The sequence below is a fragment of the Belonocnema kinseyi genome, chromosome 4 (genome assembly GCF_010883055.1).
Source record: "Belonocnema kinseyi isolate 2016_QV_RU_SX_M_011 chromosome 4, B_treatae_v1, whole genome shotgun sequence".
In the NCBI taxonomy this organism is placed as follows: Eukaryota; Metazoa; Arthropoda; class Insecta; order Hymenoptera; family Cynipidae; genus Belonocnema; species Belonocnema kinseyi.
The window spans coordinates 69,789,467-69,811,251 of NC_046660.1; the positions used below are offsets into that span (position 1 = coordinate 69,789,467).

General features: G+C 29.8%; 1 protein-coding gene across 36 annotated transcripts in view; it reads left to right on the forward strand.

Moving 5' to 3' along the window:
- Window positions 1-21,785, forward strand: part of LOC117170504 (twitchin) — a 182,578-nt gene that overhangs the window by 25,873 nt on the left and 134,920 nt on the right. For 30 of the 36 annotated variants that reach the window (XM_033357278.1, XM_033357240.1, XM_033357247.1 and 27 more), the window contains 10 exons: window positions 1,369-1,504; window positions 3,312-3,515; window positions 6,107-6,408; window positions 9,043-9,260; window positions 12,125-12,530; window positions 14,367-14,539; window positions 16,083-16,253; window positions 16,341-16,420; window positions 17,341-17,509; window positions 17,810-17,989. In XM_033357278.1, coding sequence (XP_033213169.1) covers window positions 1,369-1,504; window positions 3,312-3,515; window positions 6,107-6,408; window positions 9,043-9,260; window positions 12,125-12,530; window positions 14,367-14,539; window positions 16,083-16,253; window positions 16,341-16,420; window positions 17,341-17,509; window positions 17,810-17,989 — 2,039 coding nt within the window. Of the gene's footprint in view, window positions 1-1,368; window positions 1,505-3,311; window positions 3,516-6,106; window positions 6,409-9,036; window positions 9,261-12,124; window positions 12,531-14,366; window positions 14,540-16,082; window positions 16,254-16,340; window positions 16,421-17,340; window positions 17,510-17,809; window positions 17,990-21,785 lie in introns of all 36 variants that reach the window. The other 6 variants (XM_033357264.1, XM_033357274.1, XM_033357275.1 and 3 more) reach the window with 3 other exon arrangements.

Consider the following 21,785-nt stretch of genomic DNA (forward strand, 5'->3'; position numbering starts at 1 on the left):
GGATTCTTGAGTAGTTTCACAGAAATGAAGTTAATAAAGATAAAAAACAGGATTCTTCAAAAAATATCTTATTATATATATAATAAGATATTGTTTGAACAATCCTGTTTTTTATCATATAATAAGATATTTTTTGAACAATCCTGTTTTTTATCTTTATTAACTATCATTTCTGTGAAACTACTTAAGAGTCCAAACAAAATTTGAGAAAATACGCGCAGAATAAGAATTAATACTTACTTTTGGAATTCAACAAACTATTCAGTTATTATAAAATAATTTCTAAAAATGTACAAAAAGAATCGTCTAAACAATTTATTATTGCTTAAGGCGATCTTTTCTTAAATTAACGTACAAAGCTGTGGTATTTTCTCCATTTTTTTTGGACTCTTAAGTAGTTTCACAGAAATGACAGTTAATAAAGATAAAAAACAGGATTATTCAAAAAATATCTTGTTACATATATAATAAGAAATTTTTTGAACAAACCTGTTTTTTATCTTTATTAACTATCATTTCTGTGAAACTACTTACAAGTCCAAAAAAAATTGAGAAAACACCACAACTTTTTAGGTTCATTTAAGAAAATATCGCCTTAAGCAATAATAAACTGTTTAAACAATTCTTTTTGTACATTTTTGTGAATTATTTTATAATAACTGAATAGTTTGTTGAATTCCAAAAGTAAGTATTAATTATTATTCTGCGCGATAAATTCTGAAGGAAAATCTTGGGGGTACAATCCTTCCAACACTTAATATTCAATATTTGAACGCAAATTTACAAAACATATTTATTCCATGATATATACATATTCAACTGCATGGTATTTAAGACACCCCTCAATATAAATTGAAATAAAAAAAACATATACATATTCATTTTTTTGGAACCTTAAAAAAATTGGGGGTAAGAAATTGAAAATTCGAAAAAATAAATTGTTATTATATTTTGTCCTATTAAATATTGTCCCATATCAAAACGAGATGATATCTGTAATCTATAAAAGGATGCAAGCAACCTAAGGGACAAAATGTCGGTTTTAGTTACAATTTAAGCGGTACTGCTAAGCGTTCTTTATGGTGTCTCAAGCGTTCTACAATATGATGGATTTCATCTTCTGGATTTCATCATTTTTCTCGGTCATCTTCGAGATTGAAGCAGACTTTGGTTTATCGATCGGATCAACAGATACGTGACTCCGCTATTTCCTTAATCGATGTTTAAAATAAAGTATGAACTTATTTAAAAAAGTTTAAATTCAAGTTTAAAGTGTAAAAAGAAGGTGTCTGAAATTACGTACACGAAATCAGGGACAATTTATTTCAAATAAGAGAATGAGAAATGGCCACCGTTTTTGCAAATTAGGCGACGAAGCACCCGTACCCGAAGACGGGATCAAGCCGACCTTCACCGAACGACCTGTTATCAGACAATCGGATGATGGAAACACCATCACTTTCGAGTGTCGATTAGCTGGAGACCCGAAACCGAGCGTCACGTGGTAAGAATTGTCTTCCCAGGCCAATGGATCAAACAACAGAAAAAGAAAATTATTTTTTATTTTCTTTCGTTTCTAAAGAGAAATTAGAAAAGACTTTTTTGCAGGGTTGCTACAGAATAGGTAGTTCTGTAAAGTCGGGCAAAGTCAGGAAAAACCTGATAGATGTAGGCAATTGGCGATAAAAACATCAATTATTTGATTGAATATTTAATTCTTTTATGAAAAATTGATTTTTTTAAACTGAAAACTCAACCATTCCATTTTTTTTAATTTATCTTTTTAAATTGAAAATTCGATTCTTTGGTTAAAAAATAGTTTTTTTTTTAATTCAGCAGTTTTTATCTAAGATTATAACCTTTTTTATTTGGAATATACACTATCACATTTTATTTTAATTTGTCTTTTTCGTTAAATTCAAACATTTTTTAAATTTAAAATTTAAATCTTTGTTAGTTGAAAGTTAAATAAATACATTTTTCTTTAAAATTTCATCTTTGTTATTATTGAAAATTCAGCTACTTGCTTGTAAAATAAACTACTTTACTTAAAAAAATCAATTTTTTTAAAAGATGCGTCATTTTAGTTGAAAATTAATCTATTTGCTTGAAAGTTGAACTGTTTTATTTAAAATACGTTGTTTTTTGGTTAAAAAGAAATTTCTTAAGTTAACGTTTAACTAATCTATTTTTCTTGAAAATTTATCTTTTTTGATTAAAATTATAATCTTTTTTGGTTGAAATATCGATTTTATGATTACATTATTTGTTGAGTATCCATCTTTTTTGGTGAAATGCGAATGGTTTTTATTTCAAATTTTTTTATTAAAAGTTAAAGTAGTAAATTTTACGTTGATAATAAATGATAATAAATCTTTTTAATCGAAAATGGTAATACATAGTTGGAAAACGAACTTCTTTATCAAGAATTATTATTTTGCGTTAATTATTCTGTTGATATTATATTTTGCTTGATTAAAAAAAATTTTTTTTGTAAATATTTATTATTTTGTTGAAAATTTATCTCTTTGGTTGAAAAGTTATCTTTTTTCTGAAAATTCGTTTTTTTTAAACAAAAGTTCTTGCTTGAAAATTTATTTTTCTTTGTTGCAAAATCGACAATTTAGTTAAAAAATTTTTTTATTTCTTGACTGTAAAAAATTTGTAGTTAACAAAAAACAGCTATTTTATTTAAATTTGAACTTTTTTGGATGAGTTCAACTGTTTTTGTTTAAAATAAAAATATTTTTGCTTGAAATATCATCTATTACATTTTCTGTCAAGAATTCAACTTTTTAAATTCAAAATTCAACTACTTGGCTAAAAGTTCATCTGCTTTGTGCAAAAAGTGCCATGGTTTTTGGTTGAAGTTTAATTTTTTTCAAAATTAAATTAAATTAAAGAATGTACCTCTGCATTAATTTTATTAGGAAGAATTTATTCAACCATTATTTCCAATCTTTAGTATAAAAAAATACAGTCTTTCAATGGTTTAAAAAAAAAATTTTGCTATGGAGTCTCCTGTTATCACTAAAAAGTGTTTTAAATAAATGCAGAAACAAACTTTGTTAGCATTGACATTATTGATGTCCTAGGTATAAGATTCTTCTTATACCTTGAAAGAAATTGATAACGGTCAAGGAAAATGAAAAATTGGTTAGGGAAAAGTTATGGAATTTTGAAAGTAGAATTTTTTAGCAACCCTGTTTTACAAAATTGAATAGAATTAGAATTAAAAAATAGTATATTTAAATTCATTGACTTTGGATACAAAAAGATGCATGCTTCATGCAAATCACTAATCTGGACAGGTATCACGGAACCGAGGAAGTTAGAGATGGTGGACGATACAAGATGTCTCTAGAACTTGATCAAAAACTGTATCACCTGGCCAGGTTACAGATTAGCAAAGTGATCAAAGCAGACAGTGGAGAATACAGAGCAGTGGCCAAAAACAAACATGGCCAGGGCGTTGCCACGATTAACCTCAACTTCGAGGGTGGTGATAAACTTAAGTACGCAAAAAAAATTATTTTATTTTATTTTTTTAAATGAAAATCTTAATAACGGGCAATAGTCAATTAGGAGGGGCGTTCTGGGCCCAAGCTCATTTAGATTCATTCTATGAGCAGCATGTTGTGGAATATTAGTACAATAATCTACACAACCTGAGCTCTCAAAATGAGATGGAAATATGTATATTGTATAAAAATATTTTTTTTTAAAATGAATTTTTCTCTGAAACAACTGAAGATATTTCGATTTTTTGTTTAGATGAAGCATCTCTTGAAGCATTATGAGAATATGTATGCGATTCAATCCAAAATTTATGAAAAACCTAAAAAATTGAGGAAGGAGGGATAAAGCTCTAAAAACTAACAATTGCATGGCATAAATCTGAAAAAATCGGAAACATTCCTTAATTGTTTTAATCAACGGAAAAAATTGCAAAAGAAAATGACAACTTATGGCTAAAGCAATAAGATGCTTATGCTTTAGGCACTTATGCTTTAGGCGAAAAGTTTTGTCACTAAAAATATTATTGTATATTATTGTATATAATATTTTATTAGAGCATTATTATTTCTCCCTTATTTTTTTAGCATTTTGATGAAGTTTAGATGAATTCAAATACATATTTTGATAGTATTCATTTCGATTTTTTTATTCGAAGAAAGAATATTGAAATATCTTCAGTATTTTCAGAGAAAAATCATTTGAAAAATATATATATTTTCATACATTAGAGTGGTCCAAGAATTCACTTTCGAAAAGAGGGCACGCCATCTCGTAAATTTTGGTGAGGGTTTGAACCTGGCTTATGAGCGATTTTGAGAATTTCTTGGGAAATATCCAGGCAATATTTTCTGTTTAATTATTTTCAATGTTGAGCCCAGTCTCTCATGGAGGCCCAAAATACCCCAAAAAACTGAATTTGACCATTTTAGGTAAATTGATACCTATTAGCTCAGTTTTTCCCTTTTCCATATTGCCAATTGTTTAAATAATTCCCATTTGTTTAAATAATTTTATTTACTAATAAATCATAAAAAGGTACTTTTTTAGATTTACTGAGAATTTGTCATTATCAGAAACAATGAAATTGACGAAACAGTTAATTATTGCGTATCACTTTTTCCTAAAAAGTAGTATAAAACTATTTTTTTAAACTTTTTCGCTTATTATTAAAGATCTACGTCAGGCAGATAATATTACTATTGTATTATTTTATTATTATAAGATTATTTACTACATGATTAATGCAGTAATTTGTCATTTTTATGAGCAAAACTTTTTGTTATAAATATTATCCAGTAGTTTAAACCAATTTTTAAAGATAAATCTTGTATTTTGGTGCAAATGCGACAAAAAATGGGATTTTTTCAACATTTGATTAAATTTGTCGCTATTTCTTAAATATTTACACGTTATACAAATTTTGAATGTAATTTTTTAGAACCAAGTCTTTCTGAAAAGCAAAATTTCCATGACAAGTGTAAAAACAATGTTTAAACAAATATTAGGAATTAAAATTATTTGCAGACATTTTTATATTTAACAACAAGAAACATACTTAGCGTAATTTAGAAGAAAAAAAACAGATTTTTTTTCGCATTTCAATAAAAATATACAAGTAATTGTTTAAACAATTGGATAATGGTTTCAAAAAAGATTGGCTCTTAAAAATGACAAATTACTGCATTAATTACGGAAAAAGATCAAATTTCAAACATTTATTTCAGAACCAAAAAAAAAAGAAAATTTAACAAATACGTATTTCTTAAAGCTGAACTAGGTAAATATTTAATAATAATATTTCATGAGAAATTACAATAAAACTAGCTTTTTTACGACTCTTTAAGAAAGAGTTACAAGTGAATAATAAATAATTGTTTAAACAATTGGTAAATGATTGAAACAAAGATCAGTCTTTCTGACAATAATGAATTGTCCGATTAACCGTTAATAAGTGTTTCTCAATGAATTAGTTGGGATAAAAATTATTTGAACAAATGGAAATTGTTTGGAAAGTCGTAGTTCATATGTTTCAAGATTGAGCAAAATTGTAAATTCCAGCTTTGGGGAAAAAATGTGAATCTCATTTTTCCTAAAACAAAAATTTTATCAAGTTGTTCGTATGAGTTTTTTTTCTTTTCGGCACATCTTAAATATCATCCGATTTAGTTCAAACTTGGAGGGATTATTTTTCCCGAGAACCTCAAAAAACGGATGGGTAGGTGGATTATATGCCCTTTAATCGAAAAAAATTTCAACAGATATGATTTTGTATTACTCTATATGTACATAGCACCAAAACTAATCATTTTTGAGAGAGCAGTTTGCATAGGATTATTGTACTAACATTCTGCATAATGCTACTTATAGTATAGATCCAATCAATATTGGTTCCAAAAAACCCCTCTTCATTGGCTGTCGCACTTTCCAGATTTTTTCTTACTTATCAATTGAATAGTTTTTAAACACATTTAATTTTTCCTTGAGCTACACCTTCGAGAAACGTAAAAACGCAGGAAAAGAATGATTTAAAAAATTTGGGGTCGATTGGTCGAACGGAGTCACGTGTCTAATTTATCGATCCATATAGAATTCCCGACGGTAAGCCACCAAGATTCCCCAAGAAACCGACGATTCGCCAAGAGGGAGACGTCCTGATAATGGAGTGCATCCTGGAGGCGCATCCGGTACCAGATATTACGTGGTACCAGGGTCTGAAAACGATATCTGACAGCTCACGAATCAAGATGTTGAGAAAGTCAACCGGAAAGGACACTTACCTTCTCACACTCGAAATTTCGAATCCGACCAAGGCCGACGGGGGAAATTACCGTTGCAACGCCTTTAACACCTTTGGCGAGAGTAACGCCAACATTTCACTAAACTTCCAAGGCAAGTCATCTGCCCTCGAGGGTCTCCTGGTCCCAGTTTTATTTTTATTACTTTTCCAGAGAAGGAGAAACACTTTTCAATTTGTTATCAGACTTTAATATTCAGAAATAATCCCTACTAAAAAAGTTTTGTAGGATTTGATGAAATTTTTTTTTTTTGGCAAACATAAAGAAGAGGAAAGAAAAATGACAAGGTAACCAAGCAAATCCCTATCCGTCTCTTTTTTATTTTTATCATTATCAAATCACAATAAAATAAAAATTTGTAGAAAGTAATCACCAACGTTTCGGCACTCATAAAGCACCCTTATCAAGACAAGAAAAATTTGACCAGGTAGGAATATCAACGAAACAAAAATGCTCGCTTCCTCAGTATCGTGAATTCGTTGCTGTTCCTACCAGCTGAAATTTTTCTTGTCGTGATAAGGGTGTATGAGTGCCGAAACGTTGGTGATTACTATTTATAAATATTTTTTTTATTCTGGTTTGATAATAATAAAAATAAAAAAGACGAAAGAAATAAAAAAGAGAAGGAAGAGGATTTGTTTGGTTGCCTTCTTATTTTTCCTTCCTCTTTTTCTATCCGTCGAAAAACCTTATACTTTTCTTATAATTTTTGCAAAAATATAACCCCAAAACAAATTTGCGAAATTTTGACGATCCGACATTTGTCTGGTTTCGAGAAGAACGACTTCAAAATGTGTACCACTGGTCTTATGGACTAGGGAAATATATCTTAGAATATCCCAGTAGCTCAGATGATAGCGCGTCGGGTAGGTATCCGGAAGGTTGCCCTCTCGATTCTCGCTATCTACATTTTTTGTCAGTTTTTGTTTGCTTTTTTTATATTAAAATGTTTATTTATTCAATTTTATTTCAAAATTTTTTTAATTATGCAAGAAAAACATTTTAAATGCTTATTCTAAAGGAAAACTCACTTTTTAAAATTTTTTCGCAAAGAAATTTACTCTCTTTGAATTATATTACTTTTTTATCATTCTGTTTGAAACTGTAATAGGCACATGCCTTAAAATGAGAATGCGTATGATAAACTGTATTGAAATAAAATAAGAAATAACAAAAATGGCTATTAGTTCAGGCGTTAGCGATTCGGATCCTAGATATTTCACAATTTTACTTTTGGATCATGACCTTTATTTACAAAAATAATTAATTTAAATAACAGAAAAAAATACCTGAAACTTCTCTAGCAAGCCGCACACGACTTGTATTAAAACCTGTGTTCCAAAATCTTCGAAATTTATATCAACTCAATCGATCGATAAAGTTTGTATACTTTTCAGTCACCATGTTTCTATTGAAACTCTACTAAATCATATTTTTAAATGTTCAAAATATGATTAAATTCTATTTTTTGTAAAGTTTACATTATTCTATTAATAGTTTTTTTAATTTGATAAAATCTCAACTGCAGCAGACATGTATCAAATCTTATTTTTCAGAACCTGAAAAATTTCTATCAATTTCTACTCGTCGAGAAATCTTATACTTTTTTATCAAGATATTTTTATTCGACCGGTATCAAATCTTATTCAATGTAAGCATTTTGAAAACACGGTATAAGATTTGTTGACGGATAGAATTTTATAAAAATACTTAAGATTCTGACAATTAAGATATGACACAAGTCGAAAACGGATATTATTTTAAAGAATTTTAATGAGAATCTGTTGATAGAAAAGTATAAGATTTCTCAACGGATGAAATTTGATAGGAATTTCTTAAATTTTGATTTGTATACGATTTGATAAAAGACTGGAGTGGATAATATTTAATAAAGTTTCAATGAGAAGCTGTTGATAGAAAAGTAAACGACTTCTTAACAGAATGGATTCGATAGAAATATGCAAACTTCTAGAACATAGTATTTGATACAAGATTGGTGCCGCTCAGATTCGATTTCAATGAGATGCTATTGGTAGAAAAGTATGAAATGTCTGTACGAATAGAATTTTAGAGAGATTTCCAGCATTCCTAAACATAGAATTTGATACAAGTCTGGTACTGATAAAGTTTGATAGAATTTTAATGAAAGTATGATGATAGAAAAGTATAGGATTTATAGATAGATATAATTTGGTGGAAGAGTTCAAAGATCTGCTAATAGAAATTGATTCTTCAAATTTATTTGATGCCAATTTTATAAGATTTCTATCAAATTTGTTTGTAATATTTTATTTATATTCCACTTCTTAATCGATTTTAATTGAATTTCCCCTAAAATGCACAGAATTGGATTTAATTTATTATTTTTCTATAATTTTCTTTACTTATTTCAGCAGGGATATCATTAGAATCGCCTTGGAGCTAAATTGCTAATTCCAATTTATAAATTTTGTATTATTTAGTTTTATTTTCTCCTTCTCTATCTTTCTTTCTGCCTGACCCCTTCTTCTCTTTCTTGTCACTTCGAAAGCACCTATATTTTTATGAGGTAAGTTCAAATCGCTAAATGCGCTGCTTTGTAATTTTAAACGCCTCATTACTAACCATCAGATTCATGTGGAAGCGAAAATTCCTCATTATTGTCCTCTGGATAAGGAAAGTCAATAGATCCTTTCTGGGAGGTGGTAAATTGAGTTGATGATTAATCGTGGATATTTCCAAGGTGCAGAAGACGCGGCGGGTTTCGCCCCATCGTTTATCGAGAAGCCCCGCATCATTCCGAACGAAACTGGCACTCTTATCACAATGAAGTGTAAATGTAGAGCTAAACCGAAACCGGAAGTTACCTGGTACCGAGGAACGACCATCGTTAAAGAGTCATCGAAAATCAAGATCAAGTCCAAGGATCTTGAGGAGGACATCTTTGAACTCATTCTTGAAATTAAGGTAACTTTCTATTTATAACTTAATATTAACTTATACAACAAACTTAATTTACTTTACAAATATTTGAATCTAGAGGTGGGATAACAGAGAGTATACTAGTATACTAGTTCGCTAGGAATTATAAATATAGGATTTTATTTTATTTGATGTACACAGGCTCATATGAAATTTTTATTCTCCTAGCTCTTCCAGAAAATACATTCGTTTTCTGCACTTACTATGATGAAAAATAAAGAAAATTAAAGAAATTACCTAATTTCGAGGTCTACATTTTTAAGGCCTAAAAAGGTTCCATTTGATGTCCAAACATACCGAAAAAGTGTAATTCGTCTAGCTCTTCTACATCAACCTAGTTGTCTAACCTTCTTATTTTCAATAATAAAAAAATCCCAAAAATGAGCTAATTAAATATTAAATAATCAATAAAAAAAATTCTAAAACTGTCTAAACTCCGAGATGGAAAATTTAATGTGTTGAAATGGTCCCATTTGATGTTGAAAGATAACCAAAAAAGTTTCATTTGTTTAGCTCTTTTTGAACATCCTCATTTTCCACTCCTGATATATTAAAAAATAATAAACGAAATTCTAAAAAGTGCTCTAACTTCAAGAGCTTACATTGAACTGCTGAAAATAGTTCAATTTGATGCCCAAACATAGCAAATAGAGTTGCATCCACCTAGAGGTCTTGGAACACCCCCATTTCTGCCCTTAAAATAATAAAATAGTAAAATCAGGGTGTGGCAGTGGGCCACGCGACAGAAGTGAAACTTTGATGAATGAGATTTAAAATTTGTCGTGAGGAGTCATCATCAGATATGAGGAGATCACATAGTAAAAGAGTGCATGGAGAGAAAGAGAGCATATACGGGCTTTGCTCATCGTGGCAGTAGTGGGGATATCGATGACGAGTTTTTAGAGCAATATTGTGAATCGTCGCACTGAAAGGGAGACGCTAATAGAGAGAAAAGCTGTAGACTATGAAAATGTGGAATCCGTTTGTTCGGGCAGTCGTGCGCTAAGTCGTTTTTTCCAATTCATTCCCATCCCAACAGAAGTCTTACTTCAAAAGTATTATAATAATACACTAAACTTTGGCCTTCAGTCACCCCGTTATCAGCCTTGCTCAAGCAGTTTCTCAGGGGAGCAGGGCGATAGCGGTTGCGACATTGTATATATAGATATATATTCCAATTGGAACAGTCAGGCGGCCCTCACTGTTTACTTTTAGATCCCCCCGAAATCAGTCCAAGGTTATTTGAAGGCAAGCCCCGAAAATTGACTGAAAGCGAGAGTTTGGTGTATTACATTATCAATAATATATTATTATATTTGATGACCAAAGATACCCAAAAAATGTTAATTCTTCAGTTCTTCCGGAATATCTCCTAACTAAGAGATCTACAACTTCACGTTTTAAAACTGTCTTAAAATTGAAAAAAAACTCTAGAAAAGCCTGGAAGTTAGTTCTAGAAGTTAGACAATTTTTTATGATTTTTAATCCTCAGTTCCACGGAAAAAGCCAGGGAATTTGGATTCAAATCAAGAATTTAAAAAAATTATTCTGATATTAAATGAAATGAAAATGCTTTTTCGATGTAAATTTAAATTTATAGTACTGGATTCATACTTATTTAAATCGAGCTTTTTTATAATTTTCACTAATCTCAGAAAAATATATTTTATTGAAAATATTAATGTATTAAATATGCGCTGAATTCTAAGTACTAAAAATTCATATGCGAGAATCATATAACATTTTTTTTAGTTATTAATTATATTTGTGGGCTTTAGAAGTAAATTTAAAGATTGGTTAATTACTATGTTTTTAGTATTACACATTTATTTAATTATTTGTCCAAGACTCTTCGATAGTTTGGGTTGTACAGTCAGATTTAGCGACATTTGTTATAGCTAAGATAGCACTAGAGTCCAAGAGGATAATGAGATTTGTGTCCTTTGATCTTCCTATAAATTCGAGAGCTTTCAAAATTGCATACATTTCACTTTAAATATGAAGTAAGAGTCTGGCAGTTTGAATTTTAATTTGCTTTAAGGTGTTACTACTCCATATCCTGTCCCTGTATTTGACATTGATCCATCAGTGTAAATTTGATTAAGGTTGGAGTAGTTTTTCATAATATTTGCAAACATATCTTTGAATTCCACTGCTTTGGTTTGGTTTTTGGGTAATTCGTAAAGTCTCAGACTAGTTTCCGGTAGGGGAATTTCCCGCGGTGGGTATTTATGGAAAGAAGTAAATTTCTGGATTGAAAAAAGGAATTTTTCAAAAGAATTCAAGTATTGGCTTAAAGCGATGGATTTTCGCAAAGAATTAAAATTCGGAACTTGGACATGGAACTTTAAAAAAAATTATAATTCTGACTTGGAACAGCGAGTTATCCAATTTAAACCAATTCTGAGTTGAAACAGGAAAATTTCAAATATAAAATAATTCTGAATTGAAACTGAATTTTTGAAAAAAATTATAATTATCAGTTGGAACCGGCAAGTTTTTTAAAGAATGATAATTCTGATTTGGAGAAGGGATTCGAGTATTCGAAAATTCGCTGTTCGAACATTCAAATTTTAAAAAACTTACTCTATTAACTAACCAATCAATTTTACGATTATTATAAATAAACTTCATAAAAATGCATGTCATTTGTTTTAGTTAAAATAATTATTCTATAATGCTCATTTATATATTTAAGAATATCCTCTAATAATTTGTTACGGCTTTCTAAATGAAAAAAAAAAATAAATCTCTAGAAACTTTTGCCTAGAAAACACATCGAATTGTATATACATTTTTTATAGGATTTGAGTAGACATGCTGAATAGTATTTTTGAACGTCTTTCTAGGACCCGGCAGCTCCAGACGGTGGTACTTATAGGTGTCATGTGAAGAACGAATTTGGAGAAAGCAACGCAAATCTCAATCTGAACATAGAAGCAGAACCAGAACCGGAAGGCGATGGTCCCACATTTGCCGAAAAACCGAGAATTCAATCCCAAAATCAAGGAAAACTTGTCATCATGGACTGTAAAGTTAAAGCGTCACCAAAACCAGAAATCGTATGGACTCATGCTGGACAAGTGGTCCAAGAGTCATCAAAAATTTCTTTAAGTGTTGTACAAGAAAAAGAGGATATATTTTACATCAAGCTCTCCTTAAATGATCCTGGAGCGGATGATTCTGGACTCTACAAATGTAACATCAAGAACGCTCTAGGAGAACTCAACGCCAATCTCACGTTGAATGTAGAAAGTAAGTTCAAATACATTTTCAAAATTAAATGTCTAATTTTTGTTCGTTGATAAGAGTAAAAGTATTTCATAGATATTGCTTTTTATTTACTGATCAATATAATTTTTTTATCTAGATTTCGCATTAACAATTTAAATTCTAATGCTTACTATTTGCAGGGATCACAGTGAGCCGTCTATTCCTATTTTTGTCTATTTCTCTCCATTTTTTTTAAGCTGCTATTAATTTTTCAAGAATCATAACAAACTCGTGGCCAATTTATTAAGGAAGCTGTATTATCATAAGAGAATAGCAGAAATTCTTAATGTCCTTTCAGGCTAGATGGAGCTATGAATTATACATTTTAAAAATTAATTTGTTTTCGGAAGAATATCTGCTCCTTTGCTTCGCTGGGAATCGAACCACAGAACTTCCGATTGCCGGCTCGGTGCTTTTCGCTTAGGCTAATGCAGATAACACAGATTCCTGGAAAAATTTTAATTGAAACACCTGGATGAATAATGCGTGCATTTCTGAAAAAAGATTTTTCTTTCGATCTCTCTAGTAGCTTATGGAAAAATGGAGTTGAATGAAGTAACACTGCACATTTTGTGCGAAATTCTTATACGATTAAACGAAAATCATCTTCAAGATTCCCAATTTTCAACTATTTTAGTTTATGTTAACATTTAAGCCATGACTATTTTAAATAAAAAATGATAAGAATTCTACGACTAAAACTATTTCATAAACTTACGTGTTTCGGCTTTGTTAGAGTTTTTTTTTACCGGAATTTGATATTTTTACACAAAAGTTATTAGATTCAAAATGATCATAATGTTTTTTACAATTTAAGGTTACGTTAGAGTTTCACACAAAAAATTTGTATTTTAATACAAAAAACATTCTAGTTCAAACAAGATTTATAATTTTTGAACAGTTTTAGGTTATATTAGCGTTTTTTACTAAAAATTAGTCGTTTTAAACAACCCAAATGTCTGGTATGCTATTATTTTTCGAGAACTATTGGTACTTCTAATAAAAAAATGATCAGGTTTCATAAAATGTTTACAATATTCCAACAACCTCCGGCTATGTTAAGTTATTTAAAGTGTTTCACCTAAAATTTTTATTTCAAACAAAAATCATTAAATATAAATCCAATAATTTTTGTTTAAAATAATAAAGTTTACAAGCTTTAAGAAATTCTCATTATGTTAATCTTTTTTGTCGAAAATGAAAGTTTTTATTTAAAAACCATTAGATTTAAAGAAGATTCATAATTTTTGAACGACTTTATGTTTTGCTGGAATTTTACACGAGCAATTGGTAATTTTATTTAGAAATTATTATCTTAGTATTTATCGTTGGAAATTCGTATTTTTTAACAAAAATGCAGCGGTTTGATTGTCTTTAAATATATTATATATTTATTCTCAAGCTAAGATATCAATTATTAGAAACATTGTCCTTGCTTTTCTTTTCTACTATTGTAGATAATAGATACTATAAAATGCAAAAATCTGATATTAGTTCGTATTATTTGTATATTCTAATTTAAAAATCGAGCGTGGATTTCCTAGTTTAATGAAATGTGCGTTTTCATACAAAAGTATTGCATTTACTATTTTTTGTACACTACGCTGGTACTTTTGAAAGGGAATTTTTTTCACTTATTATAAAAAAAAATATTCCCCTATTTCCCTGCAATTGGACTGCTCAGCCACTGCGATGCCTGCATTTATTGTTTCAAATAATTAATTTTAAAAACGATCTATTTTAAAATTATTAAATTTTAATTTTTAATTTGCTTCATTAAATTTTTTTCAAATTATTAAATTATTCTCTACTTTTCAGTTATTCCTGTAATCAAGGAGAAACCAAAGGTCATCAAAATCGTGAAGAAGAAGACAGTAATAGTTGAATGTCACGTTTTATCCAAGTTTGCACCAGATTGTACTTGGTTCAAAGAAACAAAGGCAGTTCAGGAGGATGAAAGACACAGGCTCCATGTTGAGAAAGTCAAGGAGGTAATTTACATTACTTAAGAAATATAAATGATACCGGGTTGCTACAGGTAGGGCAATTACAGAAAATGTGCAAAAGAAAACTGAAGGTTATTTTATTATTTTTTTGAAAATTCTACAATTTTGTTAAAGTCATTCTTTTTGATTAAAAACTAAACTGCTTTGTTGGAAATTCATGTTTTAAGAATGGAAATTCATCTATTTTGGTAAAAATGGTATCTTTTTTGGTTAACAATGAAAACTGCTTGGTTGAAAATTAATCTGTTTTGGTTAAGGATTCAACTATTTTGCTAACAATGCATCTTTGTTTGTTGGATTCAAATGATTTTGGTTTTAAATTAAAACCATTTTTGGTTGAGAGTTCACCTGTTCTTGTTGAAAATTCAATTACTTAGTTGAGAATGAATCTAATTTGTTAAAAATAAGTTTTTTAAACATTAATTTTCAACACAATTTTCCGTTTTATGGATAGAAAGCTAATCATTATGGTAGAAAATTCATTCATTTCGTTGAAAATTTAACTACCTTTTGGAAATTTATTTCATCTGGTTGAAAATTAAATTTTTACTGAAAATTTAACTATTCTATTTTAATTTGAAGATTGATCTCTTTTAGGTAAAAATTCAACTATTTGGTTTAAAATTGGTCTTTTTTAGTAGAAGACGCATGTATTATCTCGAACATTTGTCTTTCTTTGATAAAAAATTAATCTTTTGCTTCAAAAATTCAACAATTTGGTTGAAAATTCATCTGTTTCGTTGAAAATTAAAGTATTTTGTTGAAATTTATTCTGGTTAAAAATTAATTTTGTATTAAAAATTAACCTATTATATTTTTGGTTGAAAATTTATATTTTCTAGTTAATAATTCATTTTTTTGGTTGAAAGTTCATATTTTTGGGTTCTAAATTGAAAATTTTGAATGGGATTTTGTTTTTTTGTTGACTGAAAAATCATTCATGGTTGAAGATTCAACTCTTTTGTTAAAATTCCTCATTTTAGTACAAAAGCTAGTCTGTTTTGGCTCTTGATTCAACTAATTTGTTGACAATTCGCAATTTGTGGTTAAATTTAACTGTTTTAGATTGAAATTTAAGTCTTTTTTGGTAGAAATTATAACTTATTCCAATCTTTGCTAAGAATTAATTGTTTTATTAATGATTTATCACATTGGTTGACAATTTAACTATTTTGATAAGAATTCATTTTCCCTGCTTGGAAATTAATTATTTTAATTGCAAATTTAATTCTTTCAATTGTTGTTAAAATTTTACCTTTTGGAGTTTGAAAACTCAACTATTTGGTTGAAAATTCATGTATCTTAATTATGTCTTGCTTAACATATTGAGAAAAAAAGACTTTATCCAAGGTTATTTTTATACCTGAAAGAGAAATGTGGAACGGTCAGGGAAAATAAAAAATTCCTCAGGGGACATTCAGGGAAAGTCAGGGAATTTCGTAGTAACTCTGTTAAAGAACATAGTAATATTGTAAATATCCAAAGTTTAATTTGTTTCACAATTCTAAAAACTCAATTAAATCACCAGGGCGAGTTCGCAGTTAAATTGGAAATCGAACAAATATCAACTTCAGACAAAGGTATCTACAAATTGGTGGCTAGAAACGAAAAGGGTGAAGCCACTTCGCAGGTTGTAGAAGTGACAGAAATTCCAGAGGAAATCGAGAGACCTAGAATTGCTTCCGGATTGAAATCCACTGTAAGTATTATAAATAGAAAAAAGTATATTGAACAATTTATTTAAAAGTAATAGAATTTTATTAATAATGTCGATATTATCTTGCAGACTGTCACAGAGGAAAAGAGTGTAGAATTCACAGCCTCCTTATTCCAAATGGATAAGAAGGTCACTGTTACATGGTACAAGTAAGTATTTTTTCATTTTATTAGTTTATTGTATAAACTACGGTCGACAATATTCAGTAAGACTAGTGCGAGTACTATTTAAAATCACTACTGATTTTGAAACGTAATGACTCGATCAAAGAAGGACCGGGCACCTCTTTTTTTTACCGTTGAAAAGTTTATGAAATTCCGCATCGAATGATCCTTAAAAGAGATATTTTACACCTTTTAAAGAAAATTTACCAGGTCAGAAGTTTAAAAAAATGCAAGAATTTGTCTATTTTTGCACCTCAATTTCAATTCATGACATGATTCTGGAAAGTTATAATAAAAACATATCATTTGGATCACTCAGTCTTTGAAGCCCTATCTTCAACTTAAGCCGATAAAACTTTAAAAAATCTTAACGGTTTCTCGAGATATGACTAATAATGTTCAAGCATTTCTGCTTCGAGTTGCAGTCATAGATCACCATTTTCCGCCAGCCTCGCCGACTTGAACTCGAGCAGAAACTCTTGGACATTTTTTGTCATATCTTGGAAACTCTTGCAGATTTTTAAAGCTTCATTGACTTAAATTAAAGATAAGATTTAAAATAATACTTCCCGCCAATCTCTGCCTTTTTTCAAAAATTTTCCTAAGTCACAGTACGAGTTGATGTTAAGGTAAAAAATCTAAAAAATTCTCAGCGATGACCGCCCTCTCGACGATCAGCGCTGATCACCGACTGAAAGTCGAAGCAGAAATGCTTGGACATTTTTAGTCATATCTCGGGAACCTTTAAAATAAGTTTCACACTCCTTTTTTGAACAAGTTCTCACGTTCCCAAATTAGCAGTGATTTTTAATAATACCCGTGCTAGTCCCACCGGCAATTTTCAATGATAGTATGTGTGATATTTTTTTAATAATTATTTTTTTACAATTTGGTTTTAATTACAGAGACTCGACGTTGATCACAACAACAACTAAAGAGTACAACACGTCGTTTGATGGAAAGACAATCAAACTTGTTATCCAGTCTGCTAAATTGGATCACACCGGTACTTACAAATTAGTCGTCAGTAACGAAGGTGGCAAGGATGAGTCATCAGCACAACTCACAGTCGAGGTTTGTTTTCTTCAAAAGATAAGGATTTTATATTCAGACAATTTTCGGAATATTATAAATATTTTTGGTATTTAGAACCCATCTACTTAGAACTTAGTAAACCTAATATTCACCTATTTTCCCCTGTAGTTTGTCCACCACTGTTTCAGGGAACCCTAAATGTTTTGAATTCAATGAGATATTGTTTTATGGTTTTGAATTTTGTGTCCCCTTTCTGCTCGTTTTTAAATTTGGAAATAACCTTGTGTACCTTTTTTCTTGTATTGATATTTCGCATGCCACCCTTGTGACCCATTTTAGAAAAAGCAGGAGAAGAAGAAGAAGGATGAGGAAGAAGAAGAAAAGAAAAAGAAGAAGATCGAAAAGAAGGAAGAAAAGAAGGAGGAGGAGAAAGTCGAAGAGAAGAAGAAGGAGAAAGTAGAAGAGAAAAAGAAGGAGAAAGTAGAAGAGAAAAAGATGGAGAAAGTAGAAGAGAAAAAGGTAGAGAAGATGAACAATTTCTCTGCCAAAAGACTAACTTTAAGAGCCAGAAATCACCTTTGCTATTAACTTAGGGTTACAAATATAATCAAAAACTGCTTGAACTACGTAGATGATGAAAAACATCGATAGTACAGGATGGCCGAAGCTCAGGGAAAAGCCAATAAATTTTCTTCGTCGGGAAAAGTCAGGAATTTTGAAATAAAGTTGCAAAAGGAAGGGAGTTTAGCGTTTATACACTATTGAATTTAGGCCTATGTCTATTTCGGAATTTTCTTAAATTCTTTTGAAATATTTTAGGTTGCTTAAAAAAATATGTTGCATTATTATCAAACTTTAATAATTTCAAAACATTTCAAATTATTTTAAATATTTTAGTGTATTTAAAAGTTGTTTAAAGCAATTTTTGAATAGATTTTAATAATTTGGAGAGACTCAAAAGGACTTTAAAGAAGCTAGTGAATTTCTAAAAAGTGCGCGGAATTCTTAAGAGGTTCACAAATTTTCAAGGAATTTTAGAAGATTTCTAAAGGATTTAAAATATACTCTGTTATTTCAGAAGTTTTAAAAATTTCAAAATTTATGGAGTTTTAAAGGAGTAACTAAAATTTCTAAAAATATGGAACGATTTTTTACGATTTATGAGCATTGGAATTATTTGTAAGGGTTTTAAGAGCTTTCAAGGTAATTGAATCAATTTAGCAGAATTTCACCATGTATTACTAAATTTTTAAGTAATGACACAGGATTTTACAATAGATTTCAAAGAATTTATTCACAAGAATTAAGAGATTTCGTGGAATTTCAAAGATTTTACAATATTTCAAGATATTTCAAAAATTTTAACGATTTCATGATGTTTTAAAATATTCCAAGAAATTTTTAATTTGTTCAAAAAATGTGAAGGGATCTCAAAGGGTTTTAAATATTTGGTGGTCTATTCCAGTATTAAAAGGAATTTTCAAGAGCTTTAAAAAATGTCAATGGATTTAAATAGATTTTATAGGATGTGAAAAATAGCAGGGCATTTTTATTGAATTTGAATAATTTAAAGTGAGTCTCAAGTATTTTAAAGATTTAAGTGTATTTTTAAAATTTTCAAGTAATTTACACGAGCCTTAAAAAATATATAGGTGTTTCAAAAGATTTTAGAGATCTTCAGGTATTTTAAAAGATTCTAAGACATTTTCAATAGCTTTAAAAACTTTCAAGGGGTTTTGAACAGTTTCAGAGGATTCGAAAAATTTTAAGGGACATAAAAAATCCAATAATTTGAAAAGGTTGAAATTGTTTCTGTTATTTAAAAAAATTCCATAGCATTGTTAGATATTAAAAAAATTTCAACAGATTTCGAAAGATTGATATTATCAAGGGATTTAAAAAGCTCTGAAGGTATTTTTATGTTGACTTATACATATAATACTTATGTTAGATGGTTTTTAAAGAGATTATTAACAAGAAGTGAGGGTTCTTAGGGTTTCAAAGATTTAGAAAGGTTTTCAAATATTTTTTGGTGTTCATTTAAATTAATTTTAAATTCACCGTAAATGCTTATTAATTAATATTGAATTTGTTTTAATCCTTTTGAATTATTTGGGATTCCTTTGATTTTTTTAAATTCATTTGAATACTAATAAATTCCCTAAATTAAATACACTTTTTTTAGTTTTTATTGAATTCGTCTTTACGTCTTTTTAAAACACCTTGAGTTCTTAGACATTTCATCAAACTGTTTTGAATTCCCTCAAATTTTCGTAAAATCACTTTAAGCTTATGGAATTCAATGCTTTTTCAATATTTTAAAACGGTTTTCAATTGACCGTGAAGGTTGATGAATTTCATTAGATTCATCGCATTTCCTTTCCATTCCTCTAAATTTACTACAAGTTTACTAAAAAAAATGACACTTTACCACCTATCCTGACTGACGTTATCTCGCAACCTAACTGACTTTACCCGTACCCTATCTGACATTACCCCATACGTCATCTCACTGTACACCATACCCTAACCAACTTTACCCCGTATACTTTCCCACTTTAAACCGTTTCTTAACCAACTTTACCCCGCACTCTATCTGACATTGTGCCGTACACCCCGTGTAGAAATTCAAATATGGGGCTGGTCGGGCATCCGACCATTTGGCCCCACTTTAAGTCGGGGGCTAGTCGGGACTACTGATTATTATCCTCGACCAGTTTCGTCACGGTGAATTAGTCACAGGCTGGACAGTCGACGCGACTTATCCCAGTCGGGGTCTAGTCGGGTACTGGTAGGGTCCGTGCAATAACAGGACTGTCCCAAAAAGGTAGTGTTGACTTTAAGATTTACAAAAGCAGAGCTTATTAACTATATTCTACTTCACTAGAGTGTTGTATCTATCTTTATGTAACAGTGAAACGATATTCCAATGACGTAAAAGATATAGTTGATATATACACTGTTTTTTGAAGTCTTAAAGTTACAACTATTTTCTGCGGGAGAGTCGATCATACTTTTTTTAAATCTTGATTAAAAATTAAATAAATGAAAACTACAATCATAAATTTAAATTACTTTTAGTTTATGAAAAATACGATTCAAAACACATTTAACGACAATAATATTTTTAATAAGATACTTTTTGTAAGAACAAACATTATTATAGTTTTAAAACACATTTTTATTTCCTCTCTTAAATAGAATAACTTCTACATTGTTCAACAATCAACGTTATTCTTGATTTTGTTACGTAAAATTTTACCGAATAATTGTGCGATACAAATTTTAGCGTCAACATTCAAATTTCCATTTCACTAAAAAAAAAATAAGAATTGGATATTTTTCGCGGTTTCCAAATTTTTATTTAAAATATAGAAATATAGCAATAGATGGGAAGTATTTCTAATTTAAAATGTAGAAACTCTTTGCGTGAAATAAATTAAGAGTTTGAATTGTTCAGGCTAGAATTATAATTCTCTTTTTTAAGTATTTTATACAAAAATTATTAAAATTAGAAATTCTTAATCAATGATTCTTATACTTGTATGCTAGCGAAATCGTATTAACTTAATTGTGATACACTAACCATATAAGAATGAACTTGCCTTCCTAAACATTAAATTATTCCCCTGCAATTTCAACTTTTTTTGGCTGAGTTAGGCGGAAATTGAGGTTAGAAAAGATCGACACTTCCGCTCGCAGCGGCAAAGATTAGTAGTAAGTAGAGCAGAGAATTTAAAGTAAAAAATAGACAGTTTTAAAGTGTCTTTAAATTGATAATAAAAATGTTCTTCTATATATTCTATAAGACTTAAATAGCAGGACCAGAGTCTGATTAGAACCCGCCTAGGAATATTTGACATAAAAAAAGCCTACACAGAGGATTGCGTTTTTTTTACGTAGCTCGACTATTCCCCGACCAGGGACACTGCCTAAAAATGATCTCCCACTAGCCCCCGACTAGGGCCCGACTTTTAGTGGGGCCAACTGACTTTTTGCCGTACCCTACCCATCTTTACCCCTTACACTAACCGTCTTCACACTGTACCCTAGCCGACTTTACCCCGTACACAAGCCCATTTGGGTCCGTAACCTAACTGACTTTACTTGTACGATAGTCAACGTTACCCCATGTCACAGGGGAGAAGAGAAGTAAAGGAAGTGATTTAGTTAGGGCCGATTCCACCAACTGTGATTAAATTTGAATCGTTGATTAACTTAGTTTAATCAGCAGATTGCGTTCCCCCAACTTTTAAAACATGATTAAAGAAGTCTTAATTGTCGATTAACTTAACCGGCAATTTTTGGCTGGTTA